The 24,260-nt window shown below is 35.2% G+C and overlaps 1 protein-coding gene across 1 annotated transcript; it reads left to right on the top strand.

Moving 5' to 3' along the window:
- The first annotated feature begins 22,958 nt into the window (after positions 1-22,958).
- On the top strand, positions 22,959-24,188 carry LOC136766750 (corticoliberin-like). Its single transcript, XM_066720537.1, has 2 exons — positions 22,959-23,051; positions 23,668-24,188. Exon 2 carries the CDS (start codon positions 23,688-23,690, stop codon positions 24,186-24,188), a length of 501 nt encoding a protein of 166 aa, XP_066576634.1. The 5' UTR covers positions 22,959-23,051; positions 23,668-23,687.
- Positions 24,189-24,260: the final 72 nt, after the last annotated feature.

Here is a 24,260-nt window from a genome sequence, read left to right as displayed (position 1 = left end):
ATGTGAATTACAGTAATTTGTGACCGTGAAGTTTACAATAGCTGTTTGTGACTTGATTTCAAATACATTTCAAATTAAGTCACTCAATATGTTTATGTTTTGCATCCATCCACTATTTGATGTAATCATCTGCCATCAGACATAATCCATAATGGTGATAATGAAGTTAACAAAAATAAAAAATAAATACATGGACTAAAATTACATTGACTAAAACTAGACTAAAATAACAGGCATTTTCGTCGACTAATCTTAACTAAAACTATTGAAATTTGAAATGTCTAAAATGTGAATAAAACTGATAAGCATTTTAGTTGAAAGAGTAAGACTAACACAAAATCTAAAATAGCTGCCAAAATTAACACTGACTTGTAGACCTTTTAATGTTTTCATATGTTGAGTGTATAGTGATTTTAGACCTAACTTTAAAGTGTGTATCTTATAATCTATAGAACATTTTATGTTAGTGCTTGTATGACCTTCATCTTGGATAATGGCGTCAAGCTAAATTAAATTATTAGGAATAATAATAATGTGTTACATAGCCAAATTTAGTACACTAATTATTCTTAGGTCTAGGATGTTGTGACAGGGATTCAGGTAATAAAATCAGCCAAAATATCTACGAGCCATCTAGTTCCTAAACATACATATATATATATATATATATATATATATATATATATATATATATATATATATATTTTAGTAGCAATACCAAATTTCTTGGGGCCATCCAGCTCCTGATTATATATTTTTAGTAGCCAAACCACTTTAATTACTATATGTCATAGATGTCTTGAAGTTAGTAAAGTCTCTTTAGTTAACAATGTGAGGTGCTATTTGGAAAAAATACTACTGTGAAGGGCCAGATGCCAGAAAAAAAATTGTGACAAATAGTCTGTCTTTATATTTAAAATCAACTAGAAAAAAAAATACTAGAACTAATACCCTATAGCAGGGGTGGCTAACCCTGGTCGTGGAGAGCTGCAGGGTCTACAGGTTTTTGTTCAATCCAGATCGTTAACAGCTTAATTGAACCAATTGTGTGTCTTAATTAGGCTCAATGTCCCTGTGTTCAAGGTATCCAATGATTGGTGATTTAGAGAGACCTGGAAAACCTGCAGGATTGCAGCTCTCCAGGAACAGGGTTAGCCACTCCTGCCCTATAGTATCATGAAATCTATTATATGTACAATGTATTCATTTCTGTAAGGTCTGTCCCCTGTTTGACATAATGATTCAATGTAACGTTTTGACGTACCCCTTGCTTTGCATTACTAGTACTCGTATTGTTTATTTTGATTTCCCCTATGCCTTCTTTCCCTTAGCTCTTAACGATGCCTGGACTAGCTAGGACTATCTAGGATGTAGGACTTGTATTGTTTACTGTATATTTCCTATACACTTGTGTAAATTGGAATTTGTAAGTTGCATTATGCTTTGAACTGTACTGTATTATTGCACTTTGTATTGCTCTTATGTTTTGTAAGTCACCCTGGATAAGGGGGTCTGCCAAGAAATAATAATAATAATAATAATAATAATAATAATAATAATAATAATAATAATAATAATAATAATAACCTAAATATACAATAGACCTCACATACTGTATATTAAACATAAGATCATCAATTACAATTTTTAGATGTGAATCCATGAACAATATACAGCTAAACTGGAAAACAATATAATACAAATGTGTTTGATAGGTATAAGAAAATAAGAACATAAGAAAGTGTACAAACGAGAGGAGGCCATTCAACCCATCGTGCTCGTTTGGTGTCCATTAATAACAAAGTGATCCAAGGATCCTATCCAGTCTATTTTTAAATGTTCCCAAACTTTCAGCATCTACCACATCGCTAGGGAGTTTGTTCCAGATTGTGACGACTCTCTGTGTAAAGACGTGTCTCCTGTTTTCCGTTTTGAATGCCTTGAAGCCCAATTTCCATTTGTGTCCCCGGGTGCGTGTGTCCCTGCTGATCTGGAAAAGCTCCTCTGGTTTGATGTGGTTGATGCCTTTCATGATTTTGAAGACTTGGATCAAGACGTAGTCTCCTCTGTTCCAGGGTGAAAAGGTTCAGGTCCCTCAGTCTCTCAGTAGGATATTCCCTTCAGACCTGGAATAAGTCTGGTTGCTCTCCTCTGAACTGCCTCTAGAGCAGCGATATCTTTCTTGAAGTGTGGAGCCCAGAACTGTCCACAGTATCCAGATGAGCTCTAACTAGTGCATTGTACAGTCTGAACATTACTGCCCTTGTTTTAAATTCTACACTTTTGACAATATACACTAACATTGTGTTTGCCTTTTTTATTGCTTCCCCACATTGTTTGGATGGAGAAAGTGAGGAGTCCACATAGACTCCTAGGTCTTTCTCATGTGTTACTTCATCTAGTTCTATTCCTCCCATAGTGTAATTATAGTTGATATTTTTTTTACCTGCATGTATTACCTTGCACTTGTCCACATTGAATTTCATCTGCCAGGTGTTGGCCCACAAATGAATATTATCTAAGGCCCTTTGAATAGCCTGTACTGTGTATATCATATCATATGCTTTCACATGATCTGCAGCTGCAGTTGCATGTTCAAAAAACTCTAATGAATTAGTAAGACATGATCTGCCTCGTCTAAACCCATCTCCATCTATCTCCAAGTATATGGTTTTCATTGAGATGCTCCTCTGTTTTCTGTCTAATAATTTTCTCCAACATTTTACAGGTGATGCAGGTGAGACTGACTGGTTTGTAGTTTCCTGGCTCAGTTTTGTCACCTTTCTTGTGGATTGGTATGACATTTGCTGTCTTCCAGTCAGTCGGCACATCCCCTGTTCTAAGTTTCATTTGGAATATTTGAGTTAGCGGTCTATAAATCATTTCCCTCATTTCTTTAAGTATTGTTGGGAATATACCATCTGGCCCAGGTGATTTGTTTGTTTTTAATTCTGCTAGTCCCTTTAGTACCTCCTCCTCATTTATCCTGATCTCTCTTAGGGTTTGACTGGACTGATTGTCAACCTGTGGCATGCTATCTGTTGTTTCTTTTGTAAAAACCTCTGTGAAATACATATTTAGAACATTTGCCACATCTTGTTCGATTTCCAAGATACATCCGTTTTTGCCCTTTATCTGTTTCACTTCCTCCTTTATTGACCGCTTGCTGTTGTAGTATTGAAAAAGCTCTTTGCATTAGCTTTAGCTCCAAGAGCTGTTTCTTTCTATTTCCCTCTTTGCTTTCCTGATCCCTTTCTTAAGATCTCTTTGCAGCTCAACATATTCTTTGTATTTTGTTTCGTCTCCATCCCTTTTGTATGCGCTATACAACATTTTCTTTCTCTTGATTTTTTTTGCATACCTCTATTAAACCATTTTGGCCAATGATTTCTGGTACTCAATTTGCTAAGTTTTGGTATAAATTTCTCCTGAGCCTCAAGTAGTATATTCTTAAAATATACTCATCCATTTTCAACTGAATCTGTATCCAGTGTGCTCCAGTCTAAGTCCACCTCTTCTAAATGCAGCCTCATACCGTCAAGGTTTGCTTTTCTAAAATTGTAGACCATTGTTTTAGACTTGGACCTTGTTTTTTGAAAGAATGCCTCAAAGCTAACCATATTGTGATCACAATTTGCCATTGGTTCTCTAACTACTATCCCCCTGACTCTATCTTGGTCATTTGAAAATATCAAGTCAATACATGCCCTCTCCCTGGTTGGTTCCCTGACAAATTGAGTTAGAAAGCAGTCATTTACCATCTCAACCATTTCTATTTCTGCTTCTGTAGTCCCAACCGGGCTTTCCCAGTCTATGTTAGGAAAATTGAAATCCCCCATTATAACAGCCACATCCTTGCTACATGCAGTCCTGATTACACTGTACAATGCAACATCTTGCTGAATATCTGAGTTGGGTGGTCTGTAACACACTCTACCACTAATCCTCCAGATCTGTTGTTCAGTTTGACCCACAAAGATTCTGTTCCGTTACTGGGATCTAATTTGAGTTCTTCTGCCTCAATGTAATTTTTCACATACTGTATAATGCTACCCCACCCCCTCTTCGATTTTGCCTGTCCCTCCTAAACTGTGTGTATCCTTTCAACTTGTATTCATCCCCTGTCCTACCTTTTGCTATGTCATTGGTTCCAATGTGGACCATGACCAGTGGATTCCCTCTGGCTTTGACCAGTAGCCCGTCTACTAGTTTAGGGAGATCTGCAACCTGAGCACCAGGCAGGCAAGATACCATGCGGGTCTCCTTATCACTAGAACACACTGTGTGATCTACACCTCTAAGAATTGAGTCTCCTACTATAACTACCTCCTTCTTCTGGGGGGGAGTGGGCACCATGGTGCTCTGGTGCTCAACTGCCCCCCCATCACCCTTTGAGCTGACACTGTCCAACTTGGTGTCCAGCAGTTGGAACCTGTTGGGCAATTCTAGCTCCTGGGATGTCTCTATGAGTTCTGCACGCCCTGTAAACCAGCAGTTCTCTACACTTTCCTGCTCTACGGTCTCAACTCTCCTAGGTTTTGGCATGCACACCATCTCTCTCATGGGTTGATTGACTAATTATTTTATATCACTAATACAGCACAGATCAACAAGCTGAGCCTCAAGATCACAAACCTTGATCTCTAGGATTACAATGTGACGTCATCGATAAATTTTGCACATTAGCACCAACAAAGCTTCGAACCTTCATTCGGTAATGTATTCCAAACCATCAAAGGTAAAAATGTACCCTTCGGGACAGCTCTACTCCGTGCACAAAAGGATGTCTAACAGAAACGGGGCCCCATAGGTGTCAACCATGGACACAATGTGATAAATACTTAAAAAGTCATCTATAATGTCTTGCTCAGATGATGTGGGTAAGTAATTCAGTAATGTGTTATTTAAGGACAAAGCTCACACTGCTGCTTCCACCTTATTTCCCTTTGTCACTCTAGTCCTGCCCTGCCCAGTTAAGTCACATGAACAACCGATATGGTACATGCAAACCGAGAGGGCAAGAGTGGGCATTAGTGACCGGGGGGCATAAGTGACCAGCTACTTTTAAACACTTGAAAAATAGGTTTTGTGATGTCTTATATATATCATGTCAGCCCATCACAATAGAGCTTATTGCACTGCCTTGGCATAATTAGCCAATAGAAAGCCACGTTCCTGGAGAAATTTGAAATTGTACTCCACACAAACCACTATTATAGCAGGACACTTTTTAAATGCAGGAAATACATTTTTACTTATTCATATAATCAAATAATTATTTTGATTCCATAATTATATTCATCTACAGTTAGTCAAGCTACAGTAGGAACATTTGGTAAATATCATTAGCAACATTTTTGGCATAGTTTGTGAAAGAAATGTAATCTGTATTTTCCCCTGAAGTCAGGGCATTCATGATTTCAGCAAATATCACATAAATCACATTATCAACAAACAGAAATTGTGTTATGGAAATAAAAAATACAATGTTTCTATCTGTTATGTCTTTTTAATTTAACTTATTTAAAAATGGTGGTCACTAATGCCCCCTCTTGCATCTAGCGTGCATGGAAACCAATAGAGTACACACACAGACCAGAGCAATATAGTATGCATGCAATCCGATGTATGGCCTGTTTAGCCCCCCATACCATCATGGACACATTCTTATAAGCTGGCTGTAAAGCTGCATGTGGAAACGCTTGTTTGATTATGCAACAGTTTATTTGGTAATCTAATATATATTTCTTAATTAATGTCAGATTTGTTACACCTCATAGTGTTATCCCCCCATCCACCTTGGGGATGCCCCCACAACCTCTGACACAATTCCAACACTGCCTGAAGTTAGTGTTGTCACTATCAAACACTAAGGTGTTTTTCCTAGTCCAAATAGCCTAGACTCGTCTTTTTCTACTTCTGCAAAACACACCAACTCTGGACTATAACAGTCGTCCCTAAAGTGGAATTACATGTCCTGTTTTGTGAACACAGCTTGCAGTGAATCTCTAACTGAACTGCTCCATCACATCAAAAATAATTATGGATAAAGATGCAACATCTAATTTGTTAGGCCCAATGTACACTTTACACTAAACATGCTATATTTCACTGACACAGAGGGTATGCCAATGTGTGAATAGCTGAACTCGCCCCCCAGCAGACTTTTATCTTGCCGATAAAATGCACCCTTCCTTCACATGACAATGAAACTTACTCTACTGACTGAACACTTTAATTTAAAACACAGTGAATAAAGTCAACAAGTGAACATGTTAAATACTGTATAGAAGGGTTTAAATATATATAAAACATATATATAAATGAGATCTTAACTGTATTTAAAAAACAAAACGAAATCAATCCATCGCATACAGGGTATACACTGTGTGAAATTGAGAATATTTTACTTCAGGAAAGGAATATGGTTTAGCTTGAAATATACAATTCCTTCGGAGTTGGTATTCAAAATCATTACTGTTTGAAACCGCCAAATTAAAGGTAATGGTTTAAGGAGAACACACACTTCATTAAATAAATTAATATTGGAGGTTGAAAGAAAAAGCTAATTGTATGTTAAAAGGGGTGAGTTTGTGAAATGAAAACATAAACATATAATTGAATCCTTTTAAATGAAATTATACCAGTAAAACATACAGAATTTTGAAGATATTCTGTTGAATATACTATTGTTGTGATAATTAACGTAAAATAATATATATAGTAACTTTAGTATAAAATGGTATGAGCTAGTGGGAGGAGCCTCCCATTATATATTAAGGGCTCTGATGTGGGTTTGCTGAGCACGCTGCACGCTGATTTTCTGACTACTAAGTAGTACAGTACACAGTATGACGATGAATGATTCAGTGTAGTATATAGGCTATGTCATGTGACCTGATATGACAGACATGCCGTTCTGTAAAAGCAAAAAATCTTGTCGAGTTAAAAGCTGTGTTGCTGAAAACTACTTTTTGATCAGGAAACATCAATAAAATGGATACATTATCAATACAATTAACCATGTTGTTACATTTGAATTCCAGAGAGCTTCCTTCAGTGATAGATTTGACCAACATTTTTTTTCCAAAGTGAATGGAACGGCGGCCGAACATGAAGCATGATGGGATGCAGTAATCATTGTAATGAGCTCTGGCTGTATACTGCATATTTTGCATCATTTAATTAAGTTTGTTTCCCCCTCTATATTATATTGAGAATGGGCAATAGTTTTTATTAATTTTGTTCAGTTCTTATATTTTTTTCTTTTTTTTTGTTCCTGTCAATCCAGTGCACTCAGTCCTTGTCTTTCGGGCATGAAATAAAAACCTATCCTGACATTTGTGTTCCAGACAGTTGCCACTTCATTGTAAAGGCACAAGGTTCCATGCTTACACTATGTAACTCTTGTATTTCTTCCACATTTGTTGAATGTGCTTTGTTAACATTATTGGCGTAACTGCGAGAGGTTTTAGGACGACTTTGAAGTATTGCAAGTATTTTCTTGATCTAATACCGCTAGTATGTGACCAATCCCATGGCATTTTGTGTGGAAGGTTAGCAGAGTGAAATCCATTTGCAGTAATGCCGCTAATGCCTACAAGCACCATTCACAGCTCAAACGTTTTTCATTTAACAGGGCCCTAAACATAAGGCCCACAACTGGCAGTTACATCAGCCTACAACCCCATTTAAATCAACACTCACTGTGTTTATCAGCTAGCCGTGCTGGTTATTTTATCAGGCCAGATATTAACATATTAGTTACTTTCTAATTGCATTACACAGGTACAGCATATTTTATGTTAATTATTGTTATATCAGGTAAGTTGTGACCTTTGGACAAAGGTGTCTGCTAAATACATTTAAATATAATAATATGAATAATTTTAATAATAATAGACATTAGACTGATGCCAAGGAATGTATGCATCTGCTAGAGATCACCCTACTTGGGAACTGAAATGATAGATCTACTATTTAGGTGCTTGGTTGATCAAGGGGTGCAAAAGCCTGATGTTGGATGTGATTTTTTATAGTGCTCAGCCAAGGGTCACGTAAGGAGTCCCATATTACTCATGCCCATACAATTTGATAGACATTTTCTGGTCAACCTACATAAGAATTAAACTCCAAAGGTAATGACTATTGCTTCAACTGGCAGAGAGATACATGAACATACCAATTAAAGTCACATTTCTTGGTATGTTTTAGGAAGAAAGTTCCGGCCAAACAATCTTCAGAAAAATACATAATGATGTGTCTTTTTCATTCAATGTGTCAGCAGAGTTTTCTTTATGAATAATGTCATGTGCACTGTGGCATTTGCAATCCATTATCCGCATTGTAAGAGAAATATTCACTGTTTCGTAAAGTAGTTACTCTGAAGATCGACAGTGGGAGAGATTATGTAAATTTCTTCCAAGTGAGAGGGCTAGATGCATGCTGATTAGTCACAAGGCCATAGGATAAAGGTGATTTATTCTTGGGCTTGCCCTCTCTTGTCAAATAGTGATATAAGTAACAGTGCCTTTCAGAGTCTTATTCAATCCTCCTTTTATTACAGAGGAAGCATTATGAGTTTCCGGTCTCCACCAGTGTGTAAGTAAAAGCTCTGAATGAAGAGGCGCTATCTTGTGCATCTTATAAGCACTAACTATTCTATCTACATATCTGTGACCTCACATCCCTCATCTCAACTCTTCAGTTATTGAAGAGTAGATTATAGTAGCTACTGACGTCTCATGAGAAGGATATAGATATAATATAAGTACACTGATAATAAGATCAACATAAGAGATATCAAAATCTTTACAACACATATAAAGCAGAAAAGTGCACCAAGATGAATTAGGGCTCTTTTATCCTGCATTAATTTCAGCATGATGAATCTCCCCATGTTTATATGAATGACTGAAGATATACCAATTTTTCAACTAGAGCCACACAATCACACTTCAGGAATAACATACCCAGTTATTCCCCAAATTTAGCTTTCATGTGGCAAGATAAAACTGTAATACAGGGACACTATAAAAACAGATGCCATGCCATCTAGACTTTAGTACAAATGTGTAAACTATGAATGAATTCCCTCATATGAATATGGAATTGTGTCATCCATCATTGAGTCCCCAAAGGTCAGAAAGAGGCTGGGATCACATACCATACATTTTTGTTAGACAAGCAGAAGAAAAGGCCACAAGGTATTGATTTTGTGTCACAGGGTCTTGGTCAGGCAAATGACAAGCTTTGCAGAGGTTACAGGCTTCAATTAAAATAAGTAGTTTGTTGCTTATTATTACATTTTAATATCACTAATTATAATAAGCCTCCTGATCAGGCATTAGTCATGGATTTGGATATTTAGGAACAGCTGTTTTTTAAGCATTGTATTTCTCTAAAATGTGTGAAACTTTACTTCATAGGGATTGTTGCTACCTGCTTCCAAACATTGCTCTTTTGATATGTATAACAAGACTCAATACGGTCTATGTTGATGTGTTTTCCTGTGACATTGACCCAAGGACTCAATTGCTAATTAAAATTACACCAAAAAATTAGTTTTAAAGAAAACTCGTGATAGTATTAGATAATATTAATGAAAGACTATTCTGGACAGATTTGTTCTGCTATGCGCTTTATCAGTTTCACTTTGTTGTTTGCTGTATGGACACATTACACAATATTACATTCATTCAATTCTGTATTTATTTAAATTAAAAGTTTTAAGAGATAAAAAAACAACAACAGTAAAATAATTCAAGATGGATGAACATAAAAGGTTACAGTTCTTGTTAGATTGAATATAAAAATGTTTCTTTGTTAAATAAAACAATCTTTAGAGATTATACCGCCTTTGGTTTTGTGCCCCAACATCTGATCAGTTTTGACTTGACCTCTTCAAAACACATCAACACTGCGCTGGTTTCAGTTTCTGGAGCTGACATTTTATTATACCAAGTGTGCCACCCAGTCAAGGTAATTTACTGTCTTGTTATATTAACTTTCCCAGATAACATTTACACTGAAATTTTTGGTAGGGGAAAACACGCACACACACACAAAGATAACACTAAAAGGAAATGTTTTGGAAATCTTATAAACTGAAGACCTAATTCTAAATTCTGATTTCTGATTCAAAAAAGTTTTATTTAAAAACACTGAATATACAAATGCAGTATGTTTACTTCATTTTATTTCTTATGTTGATTTCTGCTCTCCTCACTTGCCTTTAAAGTTGTAAAATTGAAGTTTTGAATCCTTGTCTGTTTATCAATTAAACAACAGAGATCTAATGACAAATCAGGTATATAATAATGATTTATTTCCTATTCAAAGGACAACAATTAAGTGCAATCGGTTGATACACAACAATGCACCTATCTGATAAATTAACAAGTCAGACAGTGTACCATCACGTAACCATCACATGTTATTTAAAAAAAAATGTACACAGGTCATATGTTTGGGGAAACTGCAATATCTGTCCTGAAATACCATTTTCCATGGCTTCCTTCCTTTCAAATCAAGATGGTCTAAAAAAGAAGCACTTTGCTGACAGTTATTCTATAAAAAGTAAAATCTGCTCACAGGTCACAATGGGTTTTAAACTGCTATAAGATGTTTTGAATTCTTACTTTTCCTCAGCATGAACAGCTAGTTCACATTTCCACTTCATTAACACTCCCATATTCTTACTCCTGTCTGAAACATTGTGAAATATGTAATTGCTTTCTTATTTATAAATGCTTTTTATTAAGAGATCCATTTAAGAAAGTACACTTTCTTACCTTCTGGAAGTGACATTTCCAGTGATAAACCATTACCATTTAGAAATATATAACGGACAATTAACTTTTAATAATAATAATAATAATCATCATATCTATCTATCTATCTATCTATCTATCTATCTATCTATCTATCTATCTATCTATCTATCTATCTATCTATATATAGTTGGTACAAAATAAAATGTTCCTGACATCAGCTTTATAAGTTGTCTGAAATGTTACATATGAAAAAGCCTTCAGGCCCATTTCCACATCTTAAATCTGAGCATTAGATTTGAAGCTCACTGACCATATTAGAATATTAGTGTGAACATCACTTTCAATCATGAAATAGGTATACAGCCTGATGCTGGATCTGTAATAACCCTTCCCTTAACCCTGCAACGTATTATGCTGCGTGTAACTGGAGGCTGCTTGAACAACACTTCAGAACACACAGCATATGGGATGTGAGGAAAGTAATGTCAGTAATTCCAACTCAAATTAATTATTTCCTGGCATATGTAGATAATCTATCAAATAAACTTTAACAATGTTAGGAATTGCATATTTTGTTAGTTAACATGCCAAACCCGCATTTGTATGATATGTCATTACCATAAATATGCTTATATTGTAATATATTTTTAATTTCATATAAGCTATTTCTGTATGTAGTTTCCTGAAGTGAGAAAATACAAAATCAGCCTTTTCTGGCTTTAGTGTTTAGAACAAACGAATTTCAGACATGCATGTATCATAAAAGACTTCAGTTTATAAATACTTCCTTGCATATCTGTTAACTGCTGTATTTTGAATTCACAATACACCCTACGGCCTTCTATTACAACACCCCACTCTGTGTCACCTGATACAGCCACTACTTAAAAGAACAAGGTTAGACGTATCCACCAAGTAATTACTATATTAACACCCAGAGCTAATGAAGAATGCAATGATGCAAGTGTGCAAACAGCTGTCCTGAAAGTTTAATATTTTGTTCCCAAGAATATTGACATACAGGAAGGATTCAAATTTCAAGTGAGATTTGTCTTTATTAGAAGAACCACTCACATATTTGACAATAATAATTTGACTTTATATGTTATGCCTCTGTAGTCCTCAATTAAACACATTCAGACACAGCTAGAGATGAGAACAAATGCACAAAGGAAATCTCAAGGCGTTCTTCCAAAGTTAAAGATTTTTGGCATGCTAAGTCTTTATTCATTCTGATGGAAAATGTATTTACTCCTTCATGCAGTGAAAGTATAAATGTAGTTTATAATTAGTCTTGTTCTGCAATTATGAAATGCTTGTCTAATGCAATTTTATCTATTTTTGATATATTTAGGGCTGCATCAATAATGCCCACTTGCCCAGCCTTCTGTTGTATTTTTGTCAGTGTGATGAATAGATGTCTTGGACACAGTTAACAACTTATTTCTTTGGTTAAGGTGAAGAGGAAATGAGGTTTGCACTTCCGATAGCACCTTCAAATCTTCAGGAAATATCCCTTGAATCTGATAAAACACACTTGATTAACCCTGACAGGGAAAAAATGAGCTATAATATTCAATCTATTAAAATGTAATGAGCAATACACTCTTGTAAACCAACATTTCACCTTATATGTCAAATTGAATATTACATAATGAAAACCGTCTGTAAAACAGAATATATTTTTTCAATTAAGTTGTACTCTGATGAAGAATTACAGTTTGGATTAGTTATGGGAACACAACACAAAAATACTGGTATGTATTTACTGAGGCTTGCACCAAAATAAATAAATAAATAAATAAATACATAAATAAATAAATAAACATTTCTCACAGTGCTTGCTTTTCTATCTGATGAAAATTCCACATTGTATGTGTTTTATGTTCATCACTATGCTGTCAAGGTTAATAATCAGGCACCTTCAGATATATATTTTTATAACGAATGCTGCTGAACAGAAACCTTATATTTAAATAAATTACAATTTTAATTTTTACTGTTAGTTCATTCCAGAACACTGACCCTATTATTCAAGTAGTTTCTTTCCCCAGTACTACAGATGTCAAAGGACTTCAATGTATCTCTCATATATCCACCGAGGTATGATGTCTTTTAAAAAGAATTGGAAATCTTAAAAAAAAGAGATTGACTTAGCTCATGAATTACAATTATTTTTATAACACTGGTTATGAAACCATGCTTATTTTACTGGTGGCTGTAAAACTTGGCCTTTTGCCCATTTTATAGAGAACAGTTTGCTTTATTGGTCTGACCATTTGAATGAATTAGCTGCAGTATTAGGTTGATGCCCAGAACTTTTGAAGATATTCAGAAGAATGTTGGTTCAGTTTCAAGATTCTTCTGCTTTTGGCTTGATCAGTTAATTAGATTAGTGGATCAGCTAAAAGTGGATTGCTATACATATCTGAAATGGAGAGAAATGGCCTCTCAAGGAGCTCATCTGCTAAATGCCTTTGCTAAGAGTGTAGAAGAGTTGACGACTCCAGGTTGAATATTTGGGTATTTTGATCTACAGTGTATATCTAAATGTTCTTAAACAAAGTGAATTATTACCCTTTTTTTTACCAGTCCTTGTTGGATCTCTTTTTGTTGTTTTAAAAAAAAAAAAAGTATTTAACCACATAAATCTTAACTTTCCATAATGCACTCAAAAAGTTGCACACAAAAAGTGTTTTGAATATGTGGTGGCGATGGTGGGTGGTGTACTTCTTAAGTACTTCTAGTAGGTGCATTTATAACTGTTTAGTGTGAATAGATGTTTTAACAAGTCAATTCTGTGACAAATTGTAACAAATTATTTTAATGATCCTTTTAATTATCTTTATATATTTTCTAACTCATAATTACACCCAGGGATCTGTGTTGGGCAATTTAAACGTGATTAAAATGGATGCATTTAAGTAACTGTTATAAGTATATTCAATCCAATTAGAAGTACCAGCTCATATTAATAAATGCACAATCTTCCTGACAGATTTGCTGTACAAGTAACTAGGGCTGCAGTCTATTGGGACAAATCAGAGCAGCAGGAGGCTTCTGTGAACAGCAGGAGACATATTTTAACAAACTCATTTACAATGCCACAGCACAATGTTTATTGATATTTGTGTTCTCTGTGAACTGAAATAGACTATATTAATAAAACATAGTGTACTTTTGAAAGTATTGGAGACCAATCCAATTACTGGCATGTTAATACTTTATAAAAAAGCAGCTCAACATATTTTCTACTCAACACATATAATGTTAAAGATAGAGATACAGAGGAAGGAGTTGTAAGCTTAAAATAAAGTAGAAGATAGATAGATAGAATAATGAGTTGACTAGCATTACAGAAAAAAAAACTAAAAAACTAAAACAGAAACAAAGCAGGTCATCAAATGAAGCTGCAGGCTCAAATTTCACTTCATGAAAATACCTAAACATTGTACTGGATTTATTCTCATGAAGCATTCCTGGAAACATTTGAACTATGTTTAAATTCAGTCCTACAAAATATCTTCTACTGATTTTTCGTCACTGTGGTTTGTCCCTGACAGAGGACCAATGAAAATGGACTAATGAAAAGTCTTAACTCTAATTAGAGAATTAGGTCAGTAACTATTGATCTGTAGATAATAGATACATGGAGAAAGTATTCCTTTACAAATTGGTGGTAGCTAACCAATGTCTCCAAGGACATGAAGAAAACAATGGTAAAGATACTGGTAAACATTACATAGATTAGATGGTTGTGTTTATAGAATTATGGCATCATCCATCCAATGTTAAACTGATTATCTTCTATAATCATTTTCTGATGAGTTTGTGGGTTACAAAAGTTAGATGTTAGACAATTTGCACAATGAACGTATTTACAGATGCTACATGTTCACAAACAGTTATAATGTTTACCAGAATGTTGCAGAACTTAAGATAAAGCACAAGGTCTGCATTACAAACCTATATATTCAATTAGATTTTTCAAAAGGAGCAAAATAAGAATTTGTTATCATTTTCTTCACTTATATAAAAAATATTGTATAATGTTTCCACTGTCAGAGTCGGAAAAAAAAATCTATATGAATGCAAGCTACGCTGATTGGAAGTCATTACAATCCAAGAGGAGCAATGAAACATTCTTCAGTGAATTGGAAAATAATGCAAAGATGACTCAATATTTAGAGAAACAAAAGTTAAAAACATTTCAAGATTCATGCTTGATGACCAATGCAGTAATTATGATTATGATTATTATGATAATATATATAGTTGTTGATGCTGATGTTGTTGTTGTTGTATTCCAAGACAACTCTTACGAACAACAATATTATCAGTTCATTATTGATTCTCCACCTTCGGACGAGGTCACAAAACCATGACCTCTCAAATCTGAATAATGTCATGGAAGGGCACGTTAATAGCCTAAATTTACTTCAGCACTTGTTTATTTTGTATTTCCCCTTGGAGAGCACAGAGGCAGCCACATTAGAAGGTGATGAAGTTGAATGTCCAGAACTCCTGGCTGTTACTCAGAGCTACCCAAGATAGAGGTGACTTAATATATCTGTCTGTTAAACCAAAATAAATGGGTTTAATTTAAAAAAAAGCATTTCATTAAAAAAAGAAAGAAAGAAAATTAATAAAACAGTTACAAAGTTATTATTTATTATTGTGAAACAACAGTTACTGAAAAAAATGTCTTGGTTAGATAAGTATGCACCCCTCTGAGTCAATACTTGGCAGAACCACCTTTGGCAGCAATTAAAGCAATTAAAAACAATATTCATCCATTCTTCTTGGAAAAATTGTTCAAGCTCTGTCAAGTTGGATGGGGATGGTTGGTGGACAGCAATCCTCAAGTCTTTTTTAGCAGACTGAAGCAGGTTTTCCCTGTATTTAGCTCTATCCATTGTGACCTCTGCCATGACAAGCTGCCACTACAAAGCATCCCCATAACATGCTGCCTGCACCATGCTTCACAGTGGGCATGGTGGTACCTGGGTGATGTGCTGCGCTGGGTTTGTGTCATTTATGATTATGATTATTATATTTCTTTGCAGACAGCCGTATCCGGGGGGACTAATAATTGTTAAAAAATGTCACATTATTATATATCACCCATTTGTACAGCTGTTTCTTTTTTTTTTTAACTGATGTCCTATACCTGAGATTGAACTCAATACCCTCTGCTCAGGAGTCCAGAGTGCTATTGACTACTCCACAAGCTAAAATAGTTAAGGTTTTGTTTTGTTGGACCACAAATCCATGGATACATACCTAATTAAGGCTTTTTGTTTTTTTATTTTTCATTGATTTGTTTTTTCACCCCCCCATTTTTTCTCACATGAAAGTGTTGAATACGTCCTATAGCCACTGTACATATACAAATGGCATCTTATCTATTACACTAATTTTGAAATTATTTCCGAAAATATTTAATGCTTCTATGTGCTGCTCAAAATGAAACCCTGCATAATAACCAATATTTAATATTAAGTGCTACTTAACTTTTTGTTTGTAACCGCTTAGGGCAACAGTTGAAAAACTAGGCAGATGCCTGTATATTTCAGGAGACTAATTACAGGTCTATCTTTATTTCTTACTTTCTTATTCTTTTAGGTTTTTTTACTCATATTCTATGATTCCAGTGTGCGTGTTGTGGCTTATATTTGTCAATTTCATGTTACTAACTAACCTTTCAAGAATACCTCAGAAATATAACAACTATGCTCAGTTTTTACAACACTATGAAATGTAAAACATTACATTTTACAATGAAATGTAAAATTGTATGTTTTTATTTATTTCTCAAAGACCTATTTGCATTTGAATGTATTAGCATTGCATTTAGCAGAAAAGCCAAGATGGACAAAGTATACATTTCCACTTGGCTTATAATTATCACCCAAGCACCATTGACTGCTACTAGTGATTATGAAGTGCAGATTTCTCAAGTGAAGTGCCATGCCTATGGAGATTCCTTTCTGTTTCCATAAAGGTTAGGTGCCCTTCAGAAGGTCTTTGCAAAGTGCAGTTCGTTAACATGAAGCCGAATGCACAAGCATTTCCCAATCTCAAGGTCACAAACCAAGGAAAGAAAGAGTTCCACACACAACAGCTGATTGAGATTCTCGAAGCAGAATGGAAACTTGTGCTGAACATTGCACAGCTTGAAAGACCACTTTCTAGCCTGACTGTGAGAGCCAGATTGACAGCGGCAATGACGTATTTTCTAATGAACTGTCTGTAATGAATTATTTGAAGCAGCTCAGAAGGCTGTACATCCTTTTGTGCCCCTTTTGTGGGGACATGTTTTAAAGTCCATCAGCATGGCATACATAAACTAATCTTGACAGGATGTTTGAGCAAAATGTAAATTTAAGATCAGCAATCGGGGATATGATATTAAGAATAAATGATATGATTGGAAATGCAAAATGGCATGAAGCACCAAAGGATATGTTTTTATTTTCTACAGGATACAGGGTGAAGCATTGCTTATGCTACCAGTCAATAATAAATGCAGACACACTCAGCCACACATACTCAGACGATTGTTGAGATACTTCAGAAATCTGACTGAATACTTCTGTCTGACTGAAGTAAGAATAGCATTTGTAACTATAGTACAAATAAACAAATGAGACAAAACTAAATTACACAAGGCCCACACCAAATCAGATATTCCACCCACCCATTAATCTCATATAATTCACTCTGCTGGGTGCAAGCTTCTAATTTGCAGTTAGTGAGAAATTCAAAATTATTTGGTCTAAGTCTATGTAAGAAACAACTATAACAGAACTATGAGAAACTGTGGAAGAAGGATCTCCTCAGTTTTCAACACACAAATTATTTCAACATAAAGAGAAACAAAACTTTTAATGTATGACAAACATCAAATTCATTTGAAAAAACAATTAATTATTCACCCCTCTCTGCCCATTAAGTAATAAAGTGAGGTAAGACATTTTTAAGTAAATAAATCCAGTCAATTGTGAGAAACTCTGAGATAATGATGTACCTAACATTAATTTTAAGGAGGCATCTACTTTGACAGCCCTTCTAAATTCAACCACAAAGAACCGATTATGTCTAAAATGTTTTGTATTTATTTAATGGGGGAAAATGTCCCAAGAGTATTTTAGTTTTAGGCTGAGGATGAAAAGTGCTTGGTCTTTAATCACAGGAAAAATCTTAACATTTTTAAATGGGTTGTGAAAAATGACTGCTCCATAGAAACAAAAAGCATTTTAAAGCCTTTGTTTTATGTAGGCTATTGTAGTAATTACACCATTTCAAACCAACAGTTATCAGCTTTTGCAGATCCTAGGGAATGTATAGTGCCTTTCATAATGATGACAATGACACTGTGGTGCAGAATATGGCAAGAAAAGACAAGGAAAATGAAATGCTTGGTTGGGACTCTTTTCTGAAGCAGGAAGGTAAGAGAAGCTGTTAGGTGTGAGGTTTCACATTCATCAGTGGGTTCCCAAAATGCTCAGCTTGAGTCCAACAGTTCAGACATCACTAGTTCAGATCTAAGTGATGTCACAGTGTCTTGTCCAAGATAATTACAACTTATCTATTGTTTTCCACATTGATATGAAGTAAAATATTAATATGCATAAAGTAATAATCTGAAATTGGCCAACTAAACAGAATGACAATTTTGAAATGAAAATAACAGGAAGGAACAAACTTGTTAGATCACCTAATGAAAAACAGCACCAATGTACTAATTTATTAGAGCTTAAAATTAAGGCAATTTGTTGTTTAATTGTAGAGTCAGAAAAGTGATAAATCATATGTATGCATATTCATATTTCCATGCAATAATATTTTTTCCCTGGGATTGATTAACATTACCAAAGGGATCTAAACAAATACATATTTTTTGAATGGTTTAAGGGACACAGACTGGGGGCATTTAAACCACTAGAGACACTCGAATATAACTTTCAGAAGTGCTGAAAGTAAAATAAGTATTTTTCTGAAGTAAAACAATAAACAACTAAAAAGGTTAGGGTTAGAGTTCAGGTGGTCTGGTTATGAATAAATCACCCATAAAAGTCATTCATATGATGTAGTTGTAAAAGCTAATTATGATACATAATTCGTACAGATTATCAAAAAATAAAGGTCAAATATAGAATAATCCTTTATGCAGAAATAGAAGCATTTTCATACATATGTAACACAAGAGGTTATTCTATCATAATGTATGCAGATATCATTAATGTAACATTTCTGTGTTTGACCTTATCATTTATATTATTTTTCCATCTCATTTGACCAGCTGTATTTCAGTATTTTATAATTTACATACATTACATTTCCATTTAAAATGGAACCCAGACAGCACCCAGAATCCAAACTTGACCGAGGACTGTCTTAAAATCCATGACATCACAAAGAGATTTTGAAGTATTACAAGGGTTCAGTTACTCAAAAACAAGTAAATCACTGACTCTTAGGCTGATCGCTATATTTAAGTATAATTATTGACATACTAAGTTGTGTTTTTGCTAATGACCATCAATTTGTTTTTGTTTTTCCCTCTCCAAATGTTTCTTCAAATTAAGGCTTAAATTCTGCTTGTTACTTTTATCCAACCCAGTTTAATTCAGTGGTTTTGAAATAACAGGTATGTTAAGGATATATTAAATACTCACAATCTAAGAATAAAACATAGAAAGGAAAGAAAATAATGCATTATGCGAATCTGACAGAATACTTACAAAAATTATTTAAAATTTTACCTCCCCTTAGCTAAGTTTTCTTAATACTAGTTTTCTTCAGAAAGAGTTTGTGATATGTCAATATGGCCTAGCTTTAATGATAGCAATTTCATACAAATATTCAGCATATGAAAAGGTCAGTGATGTCTTCAGAGTTGCAAACCTTCAAGGATAGCAACCTATAATATGTCACCTGCTAGCTTAATGATAGAAAGTGTAGTTTTGTGCTTAGACTGTTCTATTTATATCTGACCAAAAGAATATGATGCTTTCAATAATAAGCAAATAACACACTTGGAACAGCAAAACTCTTTACTAGGAAATGAGTAGATTTTTTTATATAGTGTCAGATTTCTTTCTTTTCTTTTCCAAATTAATGTTACTTAAATATTTTTGCTAGAACAAAATATTCTTAAGAATGCCACCAGGGCAAAACATTGATTCACAATTTACTATAGAACTTTACAAAAACTAAACCTAGTCAAAAGGAACACTAAAGCTCACAAAATCATGTAAATATACTAATACATCAGAATGCACTAGTTTCTGAATGTTTTTCCAAGAGGTTATGTTTTCTGAGTGAAAGGTATGCTTAATATTCATTTTAGCTAGCTTAGGCCTTTCACACCTAATTTTAACTTGAAAACCAAATCTATTGCAAATATATATATATATATATATATATATATATATATATATATATATATATATATATATTGATGCAATGTCACTTCAGTGAAGATTACTGATGTCTTCATATGTTTATGGTCAGACACACATTGCCTGGATATTGTTATCAGTTACTGATTTTCATGGTTTGGGACAGTCAATTGGAGGTGTTGCCTTTTGACATCTCTCTGCTGTATGAACTTCTTTATAGTTAAGTATGTTTACACTGCGGTGAGGTTGGCTCTAAGCCAGCTTCATGACACTGCATGAGGTGCCTGATCCTTAGCAGTGCTCAAAACTGTATAGGTGCTTTTGCACCGCCAAGAAATATCCAGAGACTCTAATCCCACCAGTGTAAATGCAGCCTTGGGCTTCATTGTTGGTTTTATTCCTGGTGTAGATTGCTAATGAAATAAAAATGATTTAATCAGGCACCTGATGTAAGTACCATATAAACTATTATTGAGGCTCTGCTTCAGCACCATTTGGTTCAGAACTTGGTTCAGTGGTTTTCAAGTTGTTCTTGCTGAGTTTACTAGTCCACTGAGGACTAAGCTGTCATGGTAAAGCCTTGCTGAGTCCACGGTGAAGAAGCTTATTTTCACTGTATTTTCATTTAAATCTTCCTGAGAAAAATGTCGCTAGTGAGGATGAAATCTTTAACTTTTTCTTTAAGGTTCAGTGGTAACTGTCTTACCAAGCATGCTAAAATATTTGATATACATTTACTTAAAATCCCCTGTACTTTAAAGTGGGGAAATACATGTATTATTTTTATTTGGTTGAAGCATATCTGATTTAATAAACCATTTACAGCCACATTTTCCACTGCAAAAGGCTAATACATGCACCACAGAGCGGGCAGTTTAGTCACAATTCGCCCACAGCTGAAAATAATGATCTTGGTATACATTTTCAAAACCTTACTCTGAACAGCAATGTTTCATAAGTTAAATCTCATACTCATACACACTAACTGTTGTCTTCATTTAAATTTAACCTATCATATAGTGTACATTAATACATTAAGGGAATATGGTTGATATCATTTTTGACTTCATAATCATCTTTCCTTACTTCCTCTATCCTTTTCTTGGGTGACTTAATAATGTGTTTTTCATTTTATCTGAAGGACTAAGACAACCAAGAACAACCATTGTTGCTTCAATTGTTGTGTGTTTATACATTAATTATATCTATCTAATAACAATCTTGAATTAAGCACAAACCTGGATGTGCTGTCTTTATACTATACCAACATAAAAATACGCCTGTGAAGCTAAACTAGATGCTGTGTGAAACACAATTATCTTTTGGTGCGTTTCATAAATTTGCTCCACTGGAAAAAAAAAAAAAAAAAAACTATATATGTATAATATGATTCATTCAATTCATACTATTGTGACAATGCCTGTATCTGAACGACAGGCTTTGTCCTCCAAAATCATTATCTCGATGATGTACACAGATCGCCGCCAAGCGTTTATATGTACTTACGCATGTAAAGCACACAAATCAATCAAGCATTTTTAATGTTATTTTGTTTGTTTGTTTCAAACTGACTTATGACTAAAACGAACTTAGGCAACGTATGAACAACACATTACTAACTGATGCATACAATTGTACTTAACTACTGGTCAAGATCAATCTAATTAAGTTTTATACGTGTAAGAATGGCCTTAGTGAAATAAACTGAATTGAAGTATGAAGAATGAAGTAAACTAAATTAAAATGTCATCCCGCCTGCCAATCGCAAAATAACAAGTAACAAGACATAGTTTTGCTGGCAGGTTTCCTTTGAGCAAAGAACTTAAAGCCAGTTCTGAGCGAAATGAATCATCCTCGTTTTTTCCAAATGTTTTGGCCACCAGTGATGATGAAAACTTTAAAGGGAAATAAGAAAACAGACACACACACACATCGAGGACTCAAATGATAAACCGACAGAAGGTAGCTGCCACACGTTCAATCGTATAACCGCAATTACGGATCAGGGGTGCTAATCTGTGTGGGGAAAAAAAAGACATATACCTTTCAAACGTACACAACTGTGGAAAATGTGAGTTGCAAGCCCTTCGCATAAACTGATGTGCTTTGAAGTCGCAGGTGACAGAAAAGCACATCATCTACCTGCTTAATTAGAAGTGTTCTCGCCTGAAAAGGTACTTGTTAAGTCCTTTCATGTTCTTCATGTGATTATAAAGGCATTGAAGGAGTGACGGAGAGACGTAATGAAGGATAGATGATTTTCTTTCTTTTTTATATGAGCAGTCACTAGATCGCCGCAGTCCTATGTGAACTAACTTTTCAGCACCATGGACAGATACAGGTGGGAGATGCGGTTTGCAGACGCATGTTCCCTAAAACTGGTTGTTGATGTGGAAATGGGAAACGCACAATAGTAGATACACTCAGGTGGATCTTAATTAAGAAAAACAATATTTGTTTCTTGTTCAAAACTTTCCCCCAGAGAACATTCATTCACATGCCATCATCAATGGGCTTCCAAATTGCTGAACTGGTTGCACGTCGAATTACGTCACGATGAAATGAGACAGACACTTAGAAATAATGGCATCCGAGCTTGTGTTGCTGAATACATTTGCCCACCAGCTTTTCAAATCCATTGTTCATTCAGGTGTCTACCCATTCAAGTGACTGCGCAGGCGCCGGATCTGAGCTCAGAGCATGACACTTGGCGCAGGTCTTGGGCTATAAAAATCCCACATCCAGCCTTTCTTTGAAGACGTCCGTTTACAGGTTGATGACAGATCAGTAGCAAAACTGGAAGACGGAAGACTCTTATCAACTGTTCAGCAACTTGCCCAGGCATACTTGGCATTCCGATCTAATTCAGGTATGAAAACGTAAAACTTTGTAAGTATGTGTTTATTTGTTAATTTAAGCACAGATAATGTCATTTTGTTAGGTTGTCTATAGCGCATTTCAGTTGCAGATGTCATCTTAGTAGTTAACATTTATAGATTGAGCACATTTTCAGTATTATAACCTATGTTCACCTTTCTAATTTGGCACTGTATTTACTTCTGAGTGAACTGTACTGCTGTCAGTTTATGTTTGGTGTCCTTCAACCTGATTCTTAAACTTAAGTGTCAGATTAGTAGCATGTTAGTACATTTCGTTTGCTTTACAATATTATATTTTATTCATTTTTTTTGAGTTGCTAACTTAAACATATAGTATACAACATAGTGTAGAATGTCCATGAATAAATGTTTAATTAAATACATACTGGCAAGGTATAATCAGCTCTAGTTTCATTGTGCTAGAACCATCTCAGATCCATGGTAATAATGCAACGAACTTGAAAAATAGACATGCCCTGATAAAGTTTTTTTTCCTTGTTGTTTCATTTAATTTAACTCAAACATATAAGCGTTTTAAAACACCTAAATCTAACAACATAATGGAAGTGTTCAAAAACAACTATATAATAACTCTTTCTTCTTTAGATTCCTGTTGCTATCCTGACATGAAGCTCAATTTCCTCATTTCTACCGTGGTTCTTCTCGTTGCCTTTCTACCACGCCATGAATGTAGAGCTCTCGACAGCCCGGGCGCTGTCCAACACGCTCCCGACTCCCAGTCCGACCTGCAGCAGCAGCCCCTGCCCGTCCTGGTGCGCCTGGGAGAGGAGTACTTCATCCGGCTGGGCAATGTCAACAAGAACCCCCCACCGTCCACAGCCAACCTCTCTCCTGAAGACTCCTCGACCACCGTCAACAGGGCTCTGCAACTGCAGCTCACACAGCGGCTTTTGCAAGGCAAAGTTGGTAACATCAGTCGGTTTGTGAGCAGCTCCGGTAACCAGATTGAAGACCTGATGGAAAGGGGGAAGCGGTCCGAAGAGCCCCCCATTTCCCTGGACCTGACCTTCCACCTGCTCAGAGAAGTGCTAGAAATGGCTCGGGCGGAGCAGTTAGCCCAGCAAGCACACAGCAACAGGAAAATGATGGAGATCATCGGAAAGTAACCATGACGTCATTGCATCGGCCAAAGAAGTTGTACATCTAGCACAAACACAGTATTCTATACCATAGTGCTG

The sequence above is a fragment of the Amia ocellicauda genome, chromosome 2, assembly GCF_036373705.1.
Source record: "Amia ocellicauda isolate fAmiCal2 chromosome 2, fAmiCal2.hap1, whole genome shotgun sequence".
In the NCBI taxonomy this organism is placed as follows: Eukaryota; Metazoa; Chordata; class Actinopteri; order Amiiformes; family Amiidae; genus Amia; species Amia ocellicauda.
This window is presented reverse-complemented; position numbering and strand designations above follow the sequence as displayed.

What these genes read in the sequence shown, in the direction of transcription:
- LOC136766750 (XM_066720537.1), top strand. Translation starts at nt 23,688, where the DNA reads ATGAAGCTCAATTTCCTCATTTCTACCGTGGTTCTTCTCGTTGCCTTT.